General features: G+C 42.7%; 2 protein-coding genes across 18 annotated transcripts in view; one reads left to right on the top strand and one right to left on the bottom strand.

The window, feature by feature from the left end:
• Nucleotides 1-3,059: 3,059 nt before the first annotated feature.
• Nucleotides 3,060-12,272, top strand: LOC104310471 (aldo-keto reductase family 1 member B1). Of its 4 annotated transcripts, XM_069807792.1 has the most exons (10): nt 3,060-3,231; nt 4,019-4,186; nt 5,239-5,355; nt 6,075-6,152; nt 7,030-7,152; nt 8,908-9,014; nt 9,215-9,296; nt 10,375-10,458; nt 11,361-11,443; nt 11,780-12,272. In XM_069807792.1, exons 1-10 carry the CDS (start codon nt 3,163-3,165, stop codon nt 11,820-11,822), a joined length of 954 nt encoding a protein of 317 aa, XP_069663893.1. In that variant the 5' UTR covers nt 3,060-3,162; the 3' UTR covers nt 11,823-12,272. The 4 variants fall into 4 exon arrangements, with proteins under 4 accessions (XP_069663893.1, XP_069663890.1, XP_069663895.1 ...); XM_069807789.1 differs by lacking the exon at nt 11,780-12,272 and having other exon boundaries at nt 11,361-11,772; XM_069807794.1 differs by lacking the exons at nt 3,060-3,231; nt 11,780-12,272 and adding an exon at nt 3,488-3,607 and having other exon boundaries at nt 11,361-11,773.
• Nucleotides 12,273-13,913: 1,641 nt separating this feature from the next.
• CALD1 (caldesmon 1) overlaps nt 13,914-23,580 on the bottom strand; it is a 199,530-nt gene continuing 189,863 nt past the window's right edge. For 12 of the 14 annotated variants that reach the window (XM_069807769.1, XM_069807768.1, XM_069807767.1 and 9 more), the window contains 5 exons: nt 21,321-21,458; nt 20,257-20,352; nt 17,607-17,690; nt 17,249-17,282; nt 13,914-15,585 (listed from right to left, as the gene is read on the bottom strand). In XM_069807769.1, coding sequence (XP_069663870.1) covers nt 15,554-15,585; nt 17,249-17,282; nt 17,607-17,690; nt 20,257-20,352; nt 21,321-21,458 — 384 coding nt within the window. In that variant the 3' untranslated portion in view covers nt 13,914-15,553. The remainder of the gene's footprint in view (nt 15,586-17,248; nt 17,283-17,606; nt 17,691-20,256; nt 20,353-21,320; nt 21,459-23,580) is intronic. The other 2 variants (XM_069807772.1, XM_069807777.1) reach the window with 1 other exon arrangement.

Here is a 23,580-nt window from a genome sequence, read left to right as displayed (position 1 = left end):
GCCCAGCAATGGTGCCCAGCACAGCCCTGCAGCCCCTTCAGCCTGCCCCAGCTGAGCAGCCACCAAACCTCCATCAGGGACAGACCAGCTCCACCTGCCTCCACACAGCTCAGGCTCTTCTTCAAGCAATGCAATGGGTAACCCTAAACCACACAGAGAACTGCATTCCCATCTCCACCATGGTCAAAGGCTGACCTTCTCCAGGTCTCTCTGAACACCCACCAGAAAGGGATGTATCTTACATGGGGAGGGGATGGAAAGAACTGCTCACTACTTATTGGAGATATCCTCCAGACACCCCAAAACACCTCACAGGTTGCATCACAAAGCTGCTCAAAGGAAGCCCCCAACAAGCCCAGGGAAGGGTTCGGCACTGTTCCAGCTCCTATCCAGGTAGCGCGGCCAGAGAACAGCAGAAGGAAACACGCTCCCAAGGTCCATGGCTGCTCCTCCCCACGCTCACTGCAGGAGAAGGGATTTGCAACAGGCTGTTTCTTGTCACTTTAGCAAAACGTAATCATCATTTCCAAATGAGCACAAGGTGCACGCCTGCAGAACGCGCAGCTGAAATGCCAGCCACGAGGGACTAACGGCAGCCATTCTCCAGGAGAACAAGCTCAAAACCAGTTGCTGGTGAGCACCCCGTGAAGTGACAGCCACGCTTTGAACACCGCTGCCGTGTTTGCTGTTCCTGCGGGTAGGTCCCCGCTTGCATCCACATGCTGCAGCCTGCGGGTGATCAGGGCAGGGTGCCCCAGGAGAGCTGCCAGGCTGCCCAAGGCATGACAGGGACGTGGGTGAATGGCTTGAAAACCACGGCCACGTTTAACAAGGTTACAGAAAAGTCACAGCCTGCATCTGCACACCCTGATTCATGCAACACCAGGGCAAGGTGCTCCAGGGAGCTGCCAGGCTTTCCAGGGAGAAAAACACCATGACTCAGCTGAAACATTGAGGTGTATGGGCCTCAGTCATGATCCACAGTGCATCCAAAAAAAAAAACCAAAAAACTTTTCAACTCCCATGAAGTCAGGTTTTATATGGCTATAAATTATGATAGTTATCTTTCTGCATGCAGATAAAGCAATCTGGTAAAACAGAACGGAAATGCCTGAACAAAAAGCCTGTACACATAACTGTGTCCCTCCAGCAGATCTGCCCTGACAGCCCATGCTGTGGCTGAGTTGCCAAAATCACTCCCTGCTCCTCCTTGGCCCCCAGGAAGTTCGCTCCAAAATTGTTAAGGTCTTAGAAGAAAGGTTTAGAGGAAGGAAAAGTGCTGAAGAGTCTGTCTAGGCACCTGGTTAAAAAAAAAAAAAAAAAAAGAAAAGGCCAATTACGGTTGGCTTTTATACCTTTCAGACCAAGATTTGATGTAATTAAAGGTAAGCTATAGCTAAATCTCACCATTTTCTAGTCTGTTCTAGTCTGTTATGTAATTTTAGTCAGCCTGTATTGCTGTAGCACTCAAGCATCTTTAATAATAAATTAAGCAATAGGTATATGTCATAGGTTTGCTGCAAAAGTTTATCAATGTAATCAGACATCAGTGCAGAAGAGTAGTGTGGTCATTTCTGGCCTTAAAATCAATGCACCATTATCGATTTTATAAAATCCATACAGATTTGTTTCTGTCTTTTTTCTGTAGATCTTGCTCTCTCTTTTCTGTCAAATTCCTCCAATCTCTTGCAGTAGCTTTGTTTTTTTCTTTTTTGGGGGGTTGGTTTGGTGGTTTTTTCATATGTGTTTTCAATAGAAGAGACCTCCTCCCACTGCTCTAGCTTGAGCATACAGGAGTTGTCATGTCAGTTTGAAAATTTTGTTTCCCTGTCTACATTTTGCCTCTCTCTCTCTGCTTCATGTCGATTTGGTATCCTTTTCATTCTGCAAAGTGTGATGACATCCAAGGCAGCTGGAAGATGACAACAAAGCTTGGTTAAGCCAATGGTTTAGAAACCAGGCCAAGGAGAGCAAGAAGAGATTTTGTTCGAATATAAACCTAGAACATGAGTCTGCCAATCAACTGAAAATACTGTCCTGTAAAAGCAGCTTAAATAATGCAAGTGCACAAACAAAAATTTTAACAAATCACGTCAAACATTGTGGTTAGAATGCACTAGTGGCACAGTAATTCACAGTTGCCTGTATATTTTGATAGGCAAACATTATCAGTCCGAGCATAAAATATTTGATTCTCCCTCACTCACACTGAACTCACAAGAAGACACCAGTGGAACGTGCACAACACGGAAACTGGTAGTCAGGGGTCAACAACGAGCAAGAAGGAGTTTATAGCAATATAAGCAAAAGAAAAAAGAAGATTCAAGAAGCAGAGAATCCCTACTCTGATAGACACAAAGCGTAGGCTCTGTGACCTGTGAGATGCCTAAGGTAGGGTGTTGAAATTAAATTAGCTTTCTAACATGAAGCACCTTTTCCTTGAGACAGCTGAGAGCTAAGTAGCCTGGCCCTTCCAGGCCCCTGGCTCTTGATTTCTGAGGCACTCTGTATAGTTTCCTGCAGCCTTTAAAAGTCAGCCCTCTGCATGCATTTTGACCCTAAAAATAACAAGCAGGGGGGTTATTTGGACGAAAGCACTAGCTGCAGACAAGCTGTGGTCAGAAATCCCTTCTGCAGCCGCCAGCACCCTACTGATGCTGGCTGATATTTTAATTGAGCGCAGGGAACCGATGCCTTCGCACGGACTGCTAAGGTAAGGTAAAACCGCGTTCCCTTTTAACGAATTCCTCTGCAAACAGCGGGTGAGCCTGATATTTTCTAGGATAAAAGATGGAAATTTCAGTCCATTTGTCACCACTTGAGAGTAACTGAGAAAATCCTTCACCGGCCGGACGCCCATCGCCTCACGCAGCAGTTCACCCCGCAGGCTCTCCCCAGGGCAGAAGAACCCACGCAAAGTGCCAAGTTCCTCACCGAGACATTCGCTTTTAGCTTGTTCGGCGCAAACCCAACCAACCCTCCTCCCGCCATCAGGCTCCTGTGGCCAACCGAAACCCCAAAATCACGAGCACTTTGGCCCTCGCCTCTAAGGGAACCGCGGGGAGGGGCGGCCCCGCCTCTTAAAGCGCCTTCGGGCCGCGGCGGGCGGGCACGCACGGACAGACGGACGGACAGACAGACAGACAGACACCCGCAGACACCATGGCGAGCCCCTGCGTGGAGCTGAGCAACCAGATGAAGATGCCCACCCTGGGGCTGGGCACTTGGCAGGTACCGGGGCGGCCCGGAGGGCGCTGGGCCGGCGGACGGTGCGGGGACGAGGAGGGGAAAAGGAAAAAAAAAAAAGGAAAAAAAGAAGAACCGCCACCCAAACCGGGGGTGCCGCGCACGCCACGGCCCTGCGTGGGGGGCCCGGGGGAGCTGGGTCTCGCCGCCCCGCGATGGCGGCCGCTTGTGTAACCGGGCGGGCGGGCGGCCAGGCGGCGGGGGGGGCGGGGGGAGAAGAGGGCTCGGGGAGCGAAAAGCAGAGAGAAAAAAGGCAAAAAAATCAAACGGGGGTTGAAGAAGGTGGAGAGGGAGAAAAAAAGAAGAAAAAAAAAGAGGAAGGGCTGCAAAAGAAGAAACAACAACGACAAAAGGACCAAAAGTAGGTCGCGAAAGGCTGCCTGGCTCGGCGCTCGCAGCCCTGGGAGGGATGGGGGCACTGGCTGATGGGAACCTGCTGCCACCGAGCTGCCTTCCTGGGGAAGGGTGTGGGGAAGGTAGACTGGCAAAACTGGTTGGGCGACACTGAGAGCAAATAAGGGGAAACGGCGGTGGGCATTGCGCTGCTGGAAGTGGCAGAGTCAAAGCGTCTCGCAGGAACTAAGTCCTTTCTGCTCTGCTCCCTTTCCCTCCAAAAATGCTGTTTGCCTGGAAAGCTGAAGCTCTCTTTAAATGCAGGTGACGGGCAAACTGCAGCAGCAGCTGGAAACAGGGACTTTGTGGAGCTGTCGCAGCAGCGAGCGCTGGCAGAAGGCCACGGAAGAGCTCATGGTTTAATTGTGTTTGCTTTCAGGCTCCTCCGGGAAAGGTGGAAGAGGTGGTGAAGTTTGCTATTGATGCAGGCTACCGCCTCTTTGACTGTGCCTATTTCTACCAGAATGAAAATGAAATAGGGAATGCAATCCAGCAGAAGATCAAGGAAGGGGCTGTGAAACGGGAAGACCTCTTCATTGTCACTAAGGTACAAGGCTGCAGGATTATTAGGGCATTTAGCTTTTCTGGAAGAGAAACCTTTGTCCCATCTGTAAAGGAACACAAGGACCTATTCCCTTCTCTGACGTCCACTTCGTGGCTGTCTTGTTGTGTGCTATAAATTCCATCCTTTATTTGCAATTTGGACTGAGCTTTGTCAGGAAACATTGACAACTTAGGAAAGATAGTGTGGCTGTTGCTGATCTAATTATTTCCTTGCATCTATTAAGTCACTTAATTATACTGAAGGTTCATTTGCACACACCCTAGAAAGATCAGAAAAAAAAGACAAGACAGATGTCTGAATTCAAAGGTGCTGTACTACTTACTGGTGTGTAAGGCGTTTGAAAATGGTGTAATGTACAAAATGTAAGCCTGAAAAGGAATGGAAATTAAAGCATGGGACTTCAGTCTGAAGTATTTTACATGTATTTACTCCATTCCTTTATCTCACCCACTTGTCTCAGCAATGCTCTTTACCAAAAAGTAAGAACACTTCAACTAGAAAACTTATGACTTGGGGGTTTCACTAGCAAAACCAGAAAACATTGATAAGCTTTTCCACATACTCTTCATTTTTGTTAAATAATGGGTTTTAATTTGAATAATACTTGCAAGTTCTATTTAAATTACTTGAATTTTCATTTCAAAAATGAAGCAAAATTGACAACAGTTCTCACTGTGGCCAGTTAAAAGGGACAGAAGGAGGGTAGCTATGAGTTGCTCAATACTCAAAATTTAGGCTGAAAAAAACCTAAATTCTAACACTAACAGCTTTGCTGTGCCAGATACAGCTGGCAGAGTGTTACATTTATTTCTGAGAATCTCTTTTCGTAACTAGGAATACTGACTGTCCACCTTCATGACTGACTCCCTTATTTGTGGTATGTTTGTCCTACCTTACCATTAGAATATTGGCACCCTTGTCTTCAGCATGCACTAAGTAGGTGGGGAGGGAGTTGTCCTCCTAGACCACTGAGGGAGAAGCTTCTGGCCTGTGGAAGCTGCAGAGTCACGGTCGGGCTTGGTTTCTTCCCACAGCTGTGGAACACGTTTCACGAGAGGTCCTTGGTTAAGGTAGCATGCAAGAAGAGCCTCGCTGCACTGCAACTGGACTACCTTGACCTCTACCTGATACACTTCCCTATGGGATTCAAGGTAGTCCTGCTTTACATCCCTCTTCTCCTTACCTGGCTAGAAACATGGTTCATTCGCTCATCTGTGCTGTAAGCATCTGCATTAGGCACGGGGCTATGCTATGGTTCATTTGGCTCATCCCTGAACCTGGTGGTAGGAAGCATTCAGGCATTAACTAGGTAGTGGTACGTCTCAGCATGTGGGTCTGGCTTTCCATGCCTGCGGGAGTGAGATAGTCGTAGGTACGAGCACTGCTAAGGAGCTGGCTGGGTGTTCAGGGAGACTGTAATCAACACAGTTTGGGATCGTGGCCTTCTGCTGGGCCAGAACAACATGAACATCCCAGGTTTTGGAGATGCTGGCTTGATCGAGAGTAACCAACAGTGAAAAATGAAGCACAGTGCAGGAAGAACATGCTTCTTTTTACCCCAGTCTATACCTGTATAAAATAAATAAAAACTGTAGAATAAAGGTAGGGGGGTGTCTGTTCCCTCCTCTCTAGATCTGCCTAAGTTACATAATTACTACTAATCCCCGCTCTTCATTTGCAGGGATTGATTTGTAGAAATATGGCCCTCATCCAGAAGAGAATATGGATCAACATGCATAATTTTTAGTTACATGATGTATTTAAATAATCTGCTAACTTGCTGCCTATAAATCCAGTCAGAAGGGCTAGTAAACAGTAGGAAATTCAACTCTTAAAGAAGGTCTGTGTATTATCTGCCTTGAAATAACAGGCTGGTGAAGAACTGCATCCTGTGGATGACAAGGGTATGAGTGTCCCCAGTGATACAGATTTCCTGGACACATGGGAGGTAAGTTAATGTTTGCCCTTCAGAGCAGGTGTCAGCACTAAAGATGGAGCAGAGATCTGTGTGCACAATGAAATTAAGGGATAGGTTTGGGTACAGAGGATAGTCAAATAAAATGGTATTTCATGACCAGAATGAGCAGAGCTGCTGCTACCTCTTGTTTGGGGGAGAAAGAGGGGGATGTCTTTACTAAGACTACAGAGGAGGTGCTGTCACTAAAATAATACATGAATACACACAATGGTAGAACTGAAGCATGGATTAATCCAGGTGTGGCTGTTAATTTACTGAGTATTTCATGCAGATAGGGAATTCTCACACTTTTCAGTGTTGGGCATCAGCATCTCAGGCTGTCTTTCAATCCTCCTTTCCTCGTGGACTGGGAGGATTCAGGGACTGCTCGTGCTACCTCTACCTCTGTGATGCTGCAGCTCTAGGAATTAATAGTTTTGTCTATAATAGCAGATTACAGTTGCAAGAAAGTATTTTGAGGTAACTGAGTTTAAGCTACCATCCTCCCTGCTGCGTTCTGCCAACTCAGAGGTAGTGTGAAGGTAGGGGAGGAGTTGGAGGGGTCTCCCTTGCTTTTTTAGCTCTGGTAGAATGATCCCCAAAGAAGCCAGAGTGAAAGAACTTCAATTCCTCCTACAAAATGGTTGGCTAAGCCATTCTTCTTATATTACTTTCCCATCTGCAGTAGGACATAAAGCATACAGATTACACAAGTTGCAAAGACTATTTTTTTTTTATTATTTGAGATAAGGTTATTTAATCTAGTGTGAGTTGTCTGTTGGTTTACCACTAGCTTTAGGGAAATAAAATAGTATAGTTTGTATTAATACCACCTCATAAACATACATTGGTTGTCCTTACTCATTAGGCCATGGAAGAGCTGGTGGATGCTGGTCTGGTAAAAGCCATTGGTATCTCCAACTTTAACCATGAGCAGATTGAAAGAATCTTGAACAAGCCGGGACTGAAATACAAGCCAGTAAATAACCAGGTAAGATTTTTGTTTCCATTGGTGTCAGCTAACCTTGGAATATTCCCAAATATATTCATGCTACGCTTCAGCTCTAAAACTGACTTCTGCCATGACCTTTAAATAGTTTTGGTGCCATGGAAAGATCTCACAAAGTGCTAGGTATCTCTGGTTGACTGGAAGACCCTTCAAGCCAGCGCTGCCTGTGATACACAAGGCTTTGGTACAGTGTCAGTCTTGTTGGTTTTTATCTGACAGGGATCTCGACAGAAACATTTTTTTGTAGACTTGTGTGTATATAATGCAGTGGAGATTTGAGAGCATTATCATACAAAACAGTATGGATTATGCATATCACAGTAATATGAAATAGATGAGAATATTTCATTTTTAGACATTGGAAAACAGCGAAAGTATCCATTAACTTGTATAGGACCTTGTGACTTTCTGCTACGCATCTTCTTTCACACTCCCAAGTACTACTTCGACTTGGATGTCACATCCCAAGCTGCCACAGGCCCATTTCTTCCAGCCTTGGGATAACCAGCAAAATCCCCACTGCAAGCTACTGCACAGCATAAGAATGTACAAGAATGCTCCAACTCATTCGCTGGACTTTCTTATTTTTCAACATAAAATAAACCATTTCACTGAACCTCATTTTAGAAAGGAGGGTTGAAGTATACAGTTACGTAACAAATTCTCGCCACATACCTCATGAATGAAATCACAGGACAGCAGGGGCTTCGGGATCTTCTGACTTTCTTCCATATGTGACTTCTTTGCACTTGGGTCCTGAACGTACATCTCTGCCAGCTTGGGAATATCCAGGGAAATCTCTACACTGGGTCCTGTGCAGGCACAGTGCTGCCTGTGCTGCGGTGCCGGGCTTGGGGCTAGTGTATACACCAGCCAGACTTAGCACAAGGGGGACATAGAACTTGGAAAGATTTTACTAAGGGTTATAAAATTGTGGTGGGGATGGACCCAGCTAACCCCACATTAAAAGCTGCACCAACTTCAACAGGTTGAAGAACTTCAGGCTTTGACTCCAGTTTGCTTCTCCGTGGGTGTGCTGGTGCCACGTGCCATTGTTACAGTAGTTGCCTAATCTAGCTCAGGTCTAAATAAACTACTGTACGTGGATTTCATGTCACCATGCCTGGTAGCAAAGCTATAGCATTTAGAAATGGTTGGATATGTGCATGATGCCACATTATGCAGTGTAGACCTAGCCCTCTGGTCATCCTATGGCTTGTGACAAGTTGAGCAGCATCCCTATATAGGCTCCTGTTGCTTCCAGTTAAAGGATGTCTTGCCCGAATGGCTGGTCACAACATGATCTGAGCTGACCTAGGGAAGCTCATCTCCCCAGGCTTCTTCAGTAATCAGGGAGACTCCTTGAGGAGAGGAGAGGTTGGGTGACTCAGAGCAGAAACTAAACATCAGGTACTCTGAGCTGCCCCTCTGAAGATGCAGTCCTGCTCTGCAGTAGTCCAGGAAGACTGATTTCCCCAATTCCTGACACAGCCCTTCCACTCTTCTCATCTGTTTCTCACTATCTTTGTGTAATATGTAGTATGAGGAAGCCCTGTTCTCTGTGCTAGGCTTCTAGATATTGCTGTGATGTGAATAACTTTTATAAGATAGATTTTAGTCATGGTATTGGGAGTCTTTTCTTCACATTTTCTGTGACCCAAGAGGAATTAAAATGTTATGCTCTGGAGCCCAGTACAGTCTGCCTCTGTATCAACCTTCATGTTTCTGTGCTTGCAGATCGAATGTCATCCATACCTAACCCAGGAAAAGTTGATCGAGTACTGTAAATCCAAAGGGATTGCTGTGACTGCGTACAGCCCCCTTGGCTCTCCTAACCGCCCGTGGTAAGCAAGCATTGCAGCTTTCTGCACACAAAACAATGCATTTGCAACTTGAATCTTTGAGGCAAATGATGCAAGTAATGCAGGTATAATGAGAAAAGTGCTGTTGCCTTGTTGCAGATTATTTCACACAAAATGTCAGGCTTCCTGCAGGGAAACTAATATCTTTCTACCATCAATATCCTAGCTTTTGTTTTTAATAGGGCCAAGCCAGGGGAACCTGCGCTGCTGGATGATCCCAGGATTAAAGAGATTGCAGTTAGACATGATAAAACCCCTGCCCAGGTAAGTGGGGTTGTCAAGGCACACTATTCCCCCTCCTCAGACATTTTTACAGGCTGATGGCCAGTCTGAGCAGATGCTGCCCTCTCTAGAGATACAGTATAATGGGGCTGCACTGCGCTTGACTCTTCATACTGCCCCAGTTCTTACCAGCATTCATACAAATTATCAGCTATTTTCTGAGAGGTCTCGAGTGCTGAGTTTTGGGGGGGGCTGATCAGCAGTGGTACGTGCTTACCTGAAGTGTTCCCCTTCCTAGGGTGATTTCCTCTGCTCCCAGAGAGAAGTGCTTGCTCCTGGAGAAACCCTTTCCTCTGAGGTTTACTTATAAATCATCAAGCCAACTTGTTATTCCTTTCTCCAGCTAAGTTAGCTAAGTTATTCTTCAGAGAAGCCCTGTAATTTGCTGACTTACTTGATTGCTCATGTTCATAAAGAATCATTGAAAGTTGCTTGATTATTCAAGATGAATTTTTTTTCTCTGTTAGTTGCTAGTCACACAAATGAGTTCTTGCCCAGGGTGTGCAGAAACCGCACTTCAAACCCACATCTTCACAAGCAATCACCCACAGTCATATTTTAAGACGGGCAGAGCAGGACCAATAATTGTATGCAACAGTCCTCTTTTGAGGGAGAGAAACTTTTAAAATCTATAAATATGTTTTTCCTTTTAAGGACTTCACAAAACTTAACTTAGGTGAGGTACTTACCAGTAAGCCCAAAATAATCTCCAGTATCTTTATGCTCATTTGGTCTGAGCACCTATATAATGCAAGCCAGAAGCACCATCATCTCTCTCCTCCCCTCCTACCATAAAGGAAAACAAAACAAATCCAGGAGAAGCAAGGATGTAGAAACAACATAGGCCAGAAACAATTATAGTTTGTCAGTAGACTGCAAGCAAATGCTGGCACATCAAACTCCTGTGTGTGAACTGGTAGAGTCTTCCAAAGAGTGAACACAGTTGTAGAAAAAGAAATTGGTTTGTGCATGGAAAAAAAAAAAGGTAAGAGAACACGAAATGCCTTTGAACAGATTTATTGGTGCCCCTGTGTTCATGCTCCTCCTTGCCCTTTCCTAGATTCTGATCCGGTTTCTTATCCAAAGAGACGTGATTGTCATTCCCAAGTCTGAAAAACCACAGCGTGTTGAGGAAAACATCAAGGTGAAGTTTCCATCGGGACTGCTGCCACCTTTTTACACAGGATAGGCACGCACACCCATATCTCCTCCATGTTTCAAGCAGCACCTGAGAGGCATTGGAAGGGGAGCACAGAGATGGAAAGACTGGGGCTCAGCACTACCTACTCATCCACACTTGTTCTCTGGGGAAAAGCGTTTTGTTCCTGCCAGGAGAGAAAGAGGTTACACCAGGGTGGTCTGAGCTCTGCTTCCCTGGAAAGGGAATCCCAGTTTTGGACTTACCCTCTGGGAAATGCTTAGTGAGCCCCTCTTTAGGGTGTAAAAGAACAAATTGTAAACACCAGGCCTGTTAGGGTTCATGTCTCACTTGGAGGCTGTGGTTCCCCTTGGCAGGGAGATTCAGCTGGATGCTTGCTGATAAGGCCTAGCATCTTAGATGATATCTTGGTGTTACTTTCAATTCATGCTGCTACATTTTGGACTTGCTTCTCCTATGAACCACCAGCAAGAATTCTTAGATGATTGATTAACTGTGAGAAAACTATTTGCAGTTGGTACCCAGTAGTCCTCTATCGTACCAGAAATATTTACTGCTAGTTCCAGTGTTTGTGACAAATCAAGTAATCCATCCTTAGCACCTTAAGTTTTCTGTCTGTGCATTACAACACAAACTGCAGTGGTGTTTGCGTTCAACCGCCCAGAACTGTAAGACATTGCTATGAACAGCACCTCAGAGAGAAAAGGACTATCTTGATAACTTCAAGGGTAATCAGTATGTGGCTGAGAAATAAGAGGATTTCTTAAGTATGCTTAGTGTGGATGCAGTATGTTCCTACCTCAAGTCATAAATGCATGAAGTACACTTTGTAGCTAACTATTTATGAACCTAAGTAAAAAGGGCTTGCTTTTTTTTTTTTTTGCTAGGTGTTTGACTTTGAACTGTCTAAAAAGGAGATGGATGTCATCCTCAGCTTTAACAGAAACTGGAGGGCAGTTCCGGTGCTCAAGTATGTTCCTTACTATCCACCAGGCCTATCTCTATCTGTATTTTCATCCCCCGTATCTTGAAAACACACATGACCAAAACCAGAGAGAGCTTGTATCTTAAGCCCTGGACCCTAGGTAATGAGACGTGTCCTGGAACTGACAGCAGGAGGGAGATTCATTCAGGGCATTCCCTTCAGCACCTTGGTGTTGCGTGTGCTTTCTGACAAGCCTCTGTTCAAATTAATGACAGTAGCAAAACTTGAGTACATCGGCAGTGGCAGGGGACACTGCAGTAGGGAAATACTGCTGAAGATACTTTCTACAATACTTAAATAACCAGTTCTTTCTCTTCTCAGAGCTGTCAATCACAAGGACTACCCATTCAAAGCAGAATATTAATACCAGTGGTTTCAGCGAGACCTCTGTGTAACTCCTTCCAGATTAGAAGATGTATTCTGCAGCATGGTCTTGATTTCTTCTGTATTTGACAATCATTACAAGCAGTTACTTGTCCTCCTTTTTTAGGAGACCACTAGCTGGTATAAGAATGCATCAATAGGGATGGGTCTTTTGTAAAGATGGTTAGCAGAAATCTGGTTTTGATTAATAGTAAAAAGACAATGTCTCTTCATTTCCTTTTTTTCCTTGTTTTCCTTAATTAAAGACATGTTTAACAAAAAACTCTGGTTACTCACATGATTTTTTTTATATGTTATTTCCAGTGCAGTCAGTCATACTGGGTCATGAATTGCTGTCAAGGAATGCTGTCCTTAATTACTTTGCTTTTTACATAGTTGTGATTGTTATATTATGAATTTCTAATGCTTTAAAAATTTTATATTAATAAAGTTTGAATAACAACAAAAATTAATCAGCGTAGTGCTTAAATTGTTTCATGCATTTTGTTATAAAAGCATACCTGAAGTCTGTTTAAGTTTTGATAGAAATGAGCTGCTATAATTCCTGTACAAGGACAATACACAGAGACTACTTTGTGGCTTATGCGTCAAACAGGATCGTGCTCTAGCTAGAACCTAAAGAACAAAGTTGTACGTATTACCTCACATAGCCCTCCCTCTGAACACCTAGAAATTGAACTCTTGTATGATTAGCGGTGAGAAGTTGAAGATAGCATCATATGCAGTGATAACACATATCAAAATTGACCCAGCCCAACATAAGGGCTACCTCCAAAATCAGACTGACTTGTTCTGGAATTCTCAAACACAAAATCATATTTTTGCAACTCTGCTGGCGGCATTCAGAACAATTTATCCAGACAAGGCTTAGCTTTATCTAAGGAAAACATAGAAAAACTTTTAAAAACACCAAAGCAAACCCTGAGGTAGACACACAATTGCTTTAAAGTACTTTCAGGTTGATAACGCTAGGCCAAAGCAAAGGCAGGCTTCAAAAAGGCTCTTTTGTGGCATTCTGCACACTGACAAGAGAAAGTCTGGCTAGGATGCTGAGTGAGCTGCAGGAAAGCATGACCAGAAACTAAGGTGACAATTTGGTATTGTCTGAAAAGTCATCACCTCATAACGGTATTGAAACACCAAAAAAACTTGCAGCACTGCCAAGTCAGCCACCAGCATTTGTCTTTGGCAAATTCTGCCAGGAGGTGGTGCCAGCTGATGGGAACAAACCACAACGACACCACTTTACAGTATTTCCCTAAAAGTAAAACTGATCATGCCCAGCAGGCTTCCACGCTCTCAGAAAAGGCAATAACCAGGAGCAAAAGAAACTTATCTACGTCAACAAGGAAAAGCGTCACTTCAGCAAAGCTTGCAGGGAAATGTAGCAAGGCAGTCGGTCAATGCGAGGCAGGAGAACAGGCACGCTTTCAAGCATACAAGCTCTTCTCAGGTTAAATTAGGCAGCATCTGACTATTTCTCCTCCAGTAGTTCAGAAAGTTGTGCTTGCTGCAGCCTTCCCTGTGCTTCCCATGGAGCTGGCAGCAGCCTGGGGGGCCTCTTTCTGATGACCATGACCTGGTCAGACCATGAGAGCAAAAATGAAGGCGACAGGAGGGCGACGGGAGAGTCAGCAGCTCCCCAGGCTCGGTCCCTATGATCATCCAAGGCTGGAAGCACATCCCGCCGAGGCAGACAGAAGCAGCACAACGGCTCTCACACAGAAAACATTTTTCAAAGCAGGGGACTAGACAGACGGCTGTACCGCTAGGTCAGAACCTATTTTGCTGAGCACGCTGACTTCTGGATGATGCACAGCTCCCATCTTGTATTGATAGGCATGACAATTAAGATTTCCCCCCTGCCCCCTTAGGAATATGTAGGTTAAAGCTGCTTATTTTATGACTTGGCTGTTTACTGTAGGATAGTACATCAGGAGAGATAGTACATCAGGAGAGACATCCTTCAGGCTTCTTTGCAATGATACCTTATCTTATACGGCGGTAGCACGATTCCTATCCCAGTTACAACAACCGGCTCATTCCTACTCATTAACAAACAGCGGGCTGCTCACGGAAATATTCCATTTATTGTGGATGCAGTTTCAGAATACATTGTTTGAACAAATCATTTTTATTGCAGCTATGGGATGTATTTGAAAGACTCAGAGGAGTGTTTACAAACCCCCCAACAAAAAACATGACAACTCACAGACAATGTCAGGCACAATTTCACCCCCTACAGATAACTATGTGCACCTCTGTATGTAAACAAGATGTTTCAGCCAAGCAAGGGAGCTCATCTTTAGGTTGATATATAGTATTATTCTTCTTTAGGAAGAAGTCAGATGCTGTAAGAGATGGAAGTGGTGAAAAGGGAGATTGTGGTAGTTCCGATGCACACCAAAGCTGTTAACAACATGCTCAGGGGCTACTTTAGTTGCTCAGTTTATGCCACCCATACACTGTAGGATGTAAATATTAAACTGTATGGCATGTAAATTCAAACCAAGCTGACGTCTTATAGCCATGTGTTTACTATATACAAATGAAAACATCTGTAAATAAGATATTCGGGAGAGAGAGTTAAAAAGAAGCACTATAGAGGTTTACTTCATTTTAGGTGGACTTAGTGTACGGCACTGATGGATGGCAAGATTTAGTGTACAGTCATTTGAAACAAGCTCCAACTGTGTTTAGGTTTTTTTCTTTTTAATTATGGTAGTTTTATATAAATTAGACTACAATGTTTTATACAAGTGACCTATTTTTGACCCTCTATACCCTTACCTTTTCCTCTTTTAAAAACTATACTTTCTTTTTAATTACCCGTTACTGGGCAACTGACATTTAAAAATTTTTAATACTTATCTCACCATACCTCTAATGGCATTTATGAAATCTTACTATAGAAAAGTGTGTGATTTTGTCTTTATTTTTTTAAGCTGTGATATTGGCTAGTTATGTATGTTTATTACTAAATATAATACTCTAGCATGTATTAAAGCATTCTACCATTAGTAGTGCCTTTAGGCTAAACTTTGTAAAGCTATGTGTGTATATATTCTAAATTGCATTCAATTAACTAGTCACTAACAACAAAAAGAAATATCAGTACCGCTGTCAGCTAACATAATCATCCGAATTCAGGTATTAACTTAAACTAGAATGGAAAAATTGATACTTAAAAAAAGTATAAAACAAAAAAATTAAAACACGTTATTGATGCAGTATTTCTCATGACATGGGCAACTTACAGAAAATATTACATTGTCAACTAAAGATATTTCTTCCATGCCTTAGTCTAAAGTGCAGAAAGAAAGACTTCTGTATTACAAAAGTAACCATTGTTTTTATAGGTTTACTGCACACCTTTCTTAAGCAACTTCACTTTACATGCATTTTGGGTTGACCTCTTATGCCAGTTGAAATCACTGTTCAGATACATAGTTAGTTACGACTATCAGTAGAAGAGTCTATATATTTCACAGCATGGGTTTCTTTAGGAATAAAGGCTCTTGTGCAAAGGCAGTACTATTATGATGAATGTCTAGACTGATTATTAAATACAGTGCTAATATACATGGTTTTAACTGGGATAATGCAAAAAGACATTTTGGTAAATAAACATAAATATAAAAAGAACAATTTAGCACTTTTTCTTTTTTTTTTTTGTTTTCCCCCGATTGGTCCAGCGTCTTTAGCGGCCTTCTACGGTTCTTTCTCAAATTGTCTCAAACCTGCTGAGAAAGAGAAAGATTAAAGATGGCCTGAAATAACCCAAATGTATCTCTAAACAGAGAAAACATGGCTCTAAACACACAGCCTGTAAGAAGGCAGGACACAAGCTGTATGCTGCTGTGCTTGTATACTGGGATTGCTCAGAGGTGATCTCCGAGAGGACAGGCAGGATATCCCCTCTCTTGCCTCTGACAGCCCCGGGAAGGAGCTCAGGGAGAGCTCAGGAGCTTCCCACCCAGAAATGCCGGGGGTGCTGCACCCATCGCTCTCCCCGGCCACGCGTGGGGGGCTGCCATGCTAAGGCAGGCTCTGCTGCAGTGCTTGGTACCTGCGCTCCAAGTCCAGAGCAAGACTGAAAGGTGGCTCCCGAGAGCCTCCTCCTGCAACCCCTCTGCTGAAGCCTTCATCCCACTCAGCCTTAGAGGAGAGGCTCGGTGGCGTCCCAACCGCTCAGCGGGGTCTGCTCCTGTGGGCGATGGTGCGCGACTGCTAACACCTTCCAAGGGAGCAGAGCCGTGCCAACGCTAGGAGTCTGAAAACCCCTGTCCTAACAGCTCGGTTTAAAAAAGGAGAACAGGAGGAAGACAATGCCATTTTGTGTGACTAAACTGATAAGAAAAGTTTACAGGCATACCATTCCTCTGGCTTCCCATACGAATGTGAAGGAAAATGTATGCACATATTAATGTGTAGAAAAGCAAAAGTTTTTCTATACTTGATCATTTCATTCCTAGGGAAGAGTCAAGGGATGTTGCAAGGCATCTTTAAAGCTATTAAACTGATCAGTGAATTTTCATTCTTCCCCACTGGTCCTTAGGCACATAATTCCTTTAATTGGTTTTATTTGGAGTGGTTTAGATTAAAATAAAAAAAAAAGCTAGGAGGGTAATTTTGTTGATTTCTTTCTGTACAACTAGGTTGTGTTTCCCAAGCTAGGAGTTTCAAAATGACAGTACTTAGACTCTTTTTGCCTTGAGAAGACACCAATGCACAGCTCCAGCAAAAGCAGTGCTGCCGCTGAGTGTGTTTGAACTCCAGTCCAGTCTGGGTATGCAGGAGCACATAAGACACACAACCAGCCAGAGGAATTATTTTTAAAAATCAACACTGCTGAATTTTCATCAGGCTTCACCATTACCCAGTGGCAGTGTTTGAAACCAGATGCAGGACTCATTCTCAGTAGTACTGAAATCTTCTATTTCTGCTCAAATAATTTTGCTACAACAGTCTCGGGTTTGGGGGTCTCCCTCTCCCCTCATGAAAGGCGTATCCATTGCCGCTGCAGCCTTTAAAAGATCCCTTCCCAGATGCTTTGCATTTACTGTAATTAGTTAAATGACCATCCCATTCCTCAGATCTCACACAGTTTAATGATACTCTCCAGCTACAGCAAACATGCTACACGTGTCACTGGAACAAGGCTTTGCAAACACGGCTGGAGCACTGTTCATCCTCAGTCCTCCTAGGAAGATGATTTAGGTTTATTTCTCAAACATTCATGTTTTGATGATATTGCAATGCAGCGTTTGAAAGGCAAAGGCAAAAAGCGTTTTTGTTTTTTGCATCAACATTAACAGCTGTAGAATTTTTAAACACAGATATGCCTGTGCAAAAATTTGGCAATAGTTCTATTTAATATGCAGGTGTATTATTAGAATTACTTACCATTAGTCTCTGATTTTTTCCCCATAGCTGATACCTGTTTGAAAAAGTAATAATCCATTATTAAAGTTGAGTATGGGAAAACATAGCTATTTCTAACAGGAAAAAAATCAACTCCATGCAAAGGACAGATTTCCACACACAACACAGCTCTGCCAAATAGGAATATAAAAGTTACACGCTGCCCATGGCTTCCTGCGCCTCATTGTACTTTATTTTACAGATTAAAAGGCAGGTTAGTAACAAAAGACATGTAGAGGCTTAATTCCAACTGACTGACTGTATGAAGGCAAACGGTACTTTCCCCCTAGAAAGCCTCCCACAGAAATATTATCCTTTTAACAATGGACTGAATTGTTACCTTAGAAGAAGAAGAAGCTGGCTTTTCAACTGACTGCTTCTCCCAGAGATTACGCTTGCTGGATACGTCTCCTGGTTTTAAATCCTGTATTTTTAAATTAATGTCAGAGAACAGAAACCAACATTAGTTCGGGTTTATTTTAATTTGTTAGAGAAAACATTAGAATGCGACTTCCTCATAAGAAAAGTTGAGGAGCATCCACCGGTGGTAAATATTACATTGTCTATCAATTATAAAGCTATTCAGAATGACACATCACATAATGACTCCACACATATACATGCTTTACGACAAAAACCAATCCTGCTGCACCTATTTAATATTGCACAGACTGGCCATAACTTATTTTGTTCATCCTAGAGATTGAAAAGTTACTGCACCATCAGGTTTTTAAGAAGGACAATTCCAATTTTTGCAGAAAAGAATATTTTTTTCAGAAATAGTATTTCTATTAGGGAAGAATTCAAAGTAGCTTGTCTCAGTTTAGACTAGGAACAAAATATTTTGTTAAAAAAACTGTTAAAAAAAAAGAGTAGGATTTCTAATACAACAGAAAAGCAGATCCTCCTCTGCATCCTTAAATAGAGGTTTCAGAATTTAACACTGTAGTCCTTCATATCCATTTGAATTTCCATTGCATCCTTTAAGATCTTAGCATGTACCAATCGCCCAACAGAAAAAAACAGGTGAGGTAAAGTCATTAAAAAATAACAATATTCTCTGAAAATGAGCGTACATGGAGACTTTAAGCAAAACTCAATAAAAATTTCAAGCTGTTTCTTGGGGAAAAGCAGGAGTACAAATCAAGATGACATAGGCTAGGCTAGTAGCAATGCACCTGCTTAAGGACAGATAGGTTGGTATCTACCTCTGTGGTTGCAAACAAAAGACTTTTGAAACAATTTTGGACATAAGTACTCTCAATTTCAAAAAGCGTTCAAGTCCTGCACAGTTCCCAGAATGTTGTTGTTGCCATCCATAGATAGGTAGTTTTCTGCACATGAGAATTTCTAACTTGGGATAGAAAAATGCCCAGTGATGAATGGAAGTGTGATTTCTGCAAGAGGTATTTGCACTCAGCAGAGATGCTTTAGAACTGATCATAATTTATAGCCAAACAGGGCTGCTGACAGTTAATACTTTAAGCCAATTCTGTACTTCAAAAAGTGAGTTCAGCAATAACAGAGGAAGGAACAAAACAGCAAAATTGCAGTGGACCTTATCACAAAACCACTTCCATAATCCTGAAATCATTTGGGATCTATGATTTAGGTTCACCATAAAACTAACTGAGATCTTTTCTCCCTCTACTTTTAATTGAATGTTGTTCAAAACCCACAAGAATCTTGATGGTCGCAGAAGTTTCGAACAATTCTTTATTTTGGTAGAATGTGATGAAGGTAGGAAGTTATTTGCTAACAAAGAAATTCTAGGTTTCTCTTTGATTTATCCTGGTAAAAAAAAAAAAAGTAAAAATCACACCCTATGGATATATATCATTCTTCATAGTCAATCATAAACAGGTTTACCTGACCAACTTAGCAAACAGACCCCCAGAGAGGAATAGGAGGAGGGCAGGTTCCTTCAAGCAGATACATTGAAAGAAGAAAGAACAATCTATTGAGAAAGAGGGAAATGAAGACATAGATAGAAACAGTTGGCTGAGGGGAAAACAAGAGGTTAGTTTTACATTATCTAAAAGATGCAACTTAGAAGAAAGAGAGGAAAATCTGGAGGCAGATTCTGTGCTGGTTTTCAGCAGTTGTGTTTAAATACAGCAACCATAATGACTTCTGTTGGTTTTATATTCATATCCATAAGGATGGAATCTCCATGTAGCTACCAGCAAATACTGACATTAGGGACAACATTGCAAATTTCAAGCTCCAATTTGAGACAAATGGGAGTGTGAATTGAGAAAGTGTTTTTCAGGCTGCACCTTTTATAAAGGGCAAGTGGACTGGCAGAAAAACACAACACAAGGATATGGGAAGAAACCAGTTCTTTAATAAAATCCCAAAGTTGAATCATAAACACCACGAGTGATGCCCTGCCATTCTCCAATATGGGCGGCTACAGCTCCAGTTCCTCACCTCTACCCTTCTCCACTCCACAATTACCTATTTCTGCTCCTTCCCACACTCCCAGCTTATTACTTTGATTGCATTTTCTACTCCGATTCTTGCTGAAGTAATGGGCATGCTAAAGGGCCTTCATTAGAAATTACATTTAGGCTATTAAAGGATTAACGTATTTCAGCTGTGTTTAAAAATATACTTGGAAGATTTTTACAGGGCAAGGGACAAAGCACAATTGCTTTCATCCAAGTCTATGGCTGGTAATTTCTAAATTAACGGTAGGGCTTTCACAGGGGGAAAATTAATGTCCTTCTCTACCAGAGAAGTGCTTCTCTGAGTACTGTCTTTTTAGAGCAACCCTAAGGTTTAAGGTGAGAACTGCCCTGTTTCATCTCCCCCTTTTCTGACTACCCAGGAGTCAGCAGCCAGAGGGCCTCTGTGAGTCATTCCAAGAGAGGACGAGCGGCAAGATTCCTCCAAAGACCATCAGCTGGTTGAGGAAGCACCACCACCACCTCTGCCCCAGGAGAGAACCCACCTACTGAAGAGATGGCTGTTGCAAGTTTACTTACAGAAGGTTTTGGAGCAGGTGATCTGTTGCTCTCTGGGGTCTTGGTTAACCACTCGTTGATACGACTGGTGACACCAACCTTCAGTCCAGCAGTTTCCTGCAAAATAATAAAATCTAATCAGAAGACTTTAAGAATAGCTTTTGCTATGTTTTCCACAGTTTAGATTTAAAAACAAAGCCAAGCCTGAGTTTAATATAGAGGTCCTCACTGAGACTATGGTTAGCTAAGAGGCATCCTGGGTGCTCTGAAGGTATTGTCCCTATGAACTACACAGTACTACCAAGCTCAATAATGATAGAAGTGGGCTGACAAAATCATTTCCACTTTAGTGCTAACCCAGGAATAAACATTAGACATAAACCTGCTGTTTCTGTCATAACCCCAAACTTCAAGGAGAAAAAATCTTTAGCTTAAAGAGGAAGAGACACCAGTCTAAGTCTACAGCTTCGTTATGTTAAACTAAAATTTTTCAAAAAAGCACATAACAGAGGAGTTAAGTGGTCTACCATTTAAATCATTAAAATAAAACTTTAAAAGGCTAGAACAAATTACTGAAACTTCATGGCTATCTGTAATAATCCCCTTCAATCCATGGCTCAGTTTTTTCGGCTATGATGAATGCTTATCAACTTACATCAATTTATAGAAAGGAAATATTGCCTTAAGGATTTACGTAGAAAAGATAAACATCTCACAAATGCTTCTATGCATTATCTATAAAACACCATCATTATCTTGCCCCCCTCTGCCCCACAAAAGAATCTTTCCCAACACAAAGAATTTCTTTGTACTCTGCTTGAACTACCCAGATATATTTGTCCAAGATATCTGATGTGGCTCTGGAATGTCTCATAACTTAGCTCAGTATGTCACTAAATTCTTCTGCTATACTCAATATTGCAGCCACACATTTTTGTGGGTTTCTGAGGACCTCAAGATCCTTGGGGATATTCTTCACCAGTGATGTCAACAGGAGCAGCCAGGCTTACTCATAGGAACATGAATAGCAAGGTCAGGTCTATAACATAATTCTTTATAATCACTATGTAAAATTTAACACGTACCTTATTTGGGGTTCCTGTCCCAGAGGGTGATGAAAAAACATTCCCTTTCTCCCACATGTTCTTAATATTACGGACACCCTCAGCTGGAACAGGCAGGTCGGAGGCTGCTGGCTTAGCTGGTCTTGCAGCCTTTGTGCCCTGCAGAAGAATTGAGGCCAGTTGGTGTTTGGCATTAAGAGCTGGAGTTGCAGGGTGGTTTGACTCTGGGGCAGTGCTGAGGAATGCAGCAGCTGTAAGTGGTTCTAGCAATGATCATGCAAAGACAGAAAGGAGTACCCAACTCAAGAGGTGCCACTGAGACTCTCCCCCTTTTGATTTGCAGTTGCACCCTTGACACAACCTGCTATGAAAACTGCAATTGTTTAGATTTTTGCATTTGTTAAATTTCTAAAGCTCATGGCAAACCATAGCTCTGCACACAACTGCTCCGAGGCTTTCATCTGTCCTCCCTCAAGTCTTAGCATCTGCATCATGTAAGCATGGCTCCTTCAGGGACACAGCTAAGGAAATCCTTATGTGGAGGCAGGGGGAAAAGGCTGCCCTGTCATTCAGCATCAGACTCTGCTCCATCTGTCTCAGACAACTTAAGCTCACAACTCGGGATTCTAGGGGTAAATTTCAGCAATTACAGTATATTTGGAATGAGGTAGTTTTTTAAAGAGTGGGGGACTGGGGTTTTTTTGGCAGTGTGTCTTTTGCATTGTTACCAAAAACACTGGACCAAACTCCTCCTGTTCCTTCTTTTCAAAATTTTTGTACATTTTACATAAGACAGATTTGAAGAGAATAAGAACCTGTACGAGCTGAGGCTTTGCCTCTCTAGTTGCAAAGCAAGGCAGATTTGGCAACTTTTGGAAAAATCAAAAACTCAGCAAAAGAATAATTTCAGGTCAGATGAGAGCTGTATATGGTTCTGAAGCTGCACAGCCTGCCCACCCCTTGCCGTAGAGCTATGCTTTTTAATATCTAAATGGAGCATAAAGACTCAGGACCTTAGCACAGCCCTACTGAAAATACTGGAGAACCTAATATAAGCTGCTGGGTGGGCTGGTCCAGTGTTTACAGGTTGACAAACCCCGAGTTCACTATTACATAAATTTCTTATGGCAGACGGAGCTGTACCTCCAACCCATCCACTCTTTTTAAGGAGTTTAACACCAAATCCCAGTGCCAAATCAAAGCCCTTGGTCATGCTAGGGTGGTTACATCTCATCCAGAAAAGGCGCAGAGTGAAGCAGGAGGACAAGCTGTATGCTCCTACTTTGATGATATAGGGACTACTGGGTGCCATGCTGACATTCATCTCTAATGGAGAGGTTTGAGCTACCTTCAGCTTGACATAGGCACTGGAGGCAAGCCTGAGCCTTCAGCACTGTCATGCATGCGCTTTTTTCATCGGGAACTGACACACAGTATAAAACTCTCCAGCACTGATAGGCTTCCTAGCAGAAAGGTTAAACGAACAGCAGTCACAGAAAAAAGCTTTTGTTAATTGATCTTTAATTACTTGTTTCCTTTAAGTTAAAGGATAATAAAGCCTAACCAATTAATACCTTAACGGAATAGCATGCTTAGACTCTATATGTGAACAAGAGGAGAAAAAAAAAATCCAGCAGGGAATGAAGAAGTGCCAGACCTTAATCACAGCTATCAAGATAATATCCCTTTTTATACTATTCTATTCCCATGACACTTACCAACCCAGTCCAGTTGGCCTGCTATATTAACCAGTAGCTTTCACATTGCCTATACTCACTGATTTATTAAAAAAGGCTTAAAAAAACCCCCAAAATAAAAGTAAACACCTATTCTTCCTTGGACCATGAAAAGAAAAACCCTCAATTCTGGCTTCAAGGCACATTATTAGCCACTACTTGTCAACATCACCTGGGGTCAACTTCTGGATTTTATTTTGATTCTGTTTTTCCTTTGTCACTACTTAACTCCCTAGCTCACTAAAGTGTCTGTCTTTGCCAAGGAATTTCACTCTGAAGTGGCAGCCAGGAACACAGGCCCAGTTCATTGCTCTGCTAAATAAGCTGCTAAGTCAGCTTTGCTCAGGATGACTATCAGCTCTCTGCTGATAGTACTTTCATCAGCCAAGAAGAAGAGGATGCGACTGTCACTCAAGAGATGCTGACCGAGTCCTTCAAGAGCTACTCCAAGCTTACAAAGCAGAGTACATTGTAGCATGAAAGAGAAGACACCATCTAAGGTTTTGTTTAGATACATATCTAGATGTTGGTCATGGGTGTGCCTC

This window comes from Haliaeetus albicilla, chromosome 19 (assembly GCF_947461875.1).
Source record: "Haliaeetus albicilla chromosome 19, bHalAlb1.1, whole genome shotgun sequence".
Lineage (NCBI taxonomy): Eukaryota > Metazoa > Chordata > Aves > Accipitriformes > Accipitridae > Haliaeetus > Haliaeetus albicilla.
Note: the sequence above shows the minus strand (reverse complement) of the source record. Positions and strands in the feature narration are given on the sequence as shown.

Excerpts from the sequence above, each read along its gene's own strand:
- LOC104310471 (XM_069807789.1), top strand. The coding sequence starts at position 3,163 with ATGGCGAGCCCCTGCGTGGAGCTGAGCAACCAGATGAAGATGCCCACC. Across the intron at positions 4,187-5,238 it reads ACCTCTTCATTGTCACTAAG|CTGTGGAACACGTTTCACGA; the intron begins GTACAAGGCTGC and ends TTCTTCCCACAG. Across the intron at positions 7,153-8,907 it reads ACAAGCCAGTAAATAACCAG|ATCGAATGTCATCCATACCT; the intron begins GTAAGATTTTTG and ends CTGTGCTTGCAG.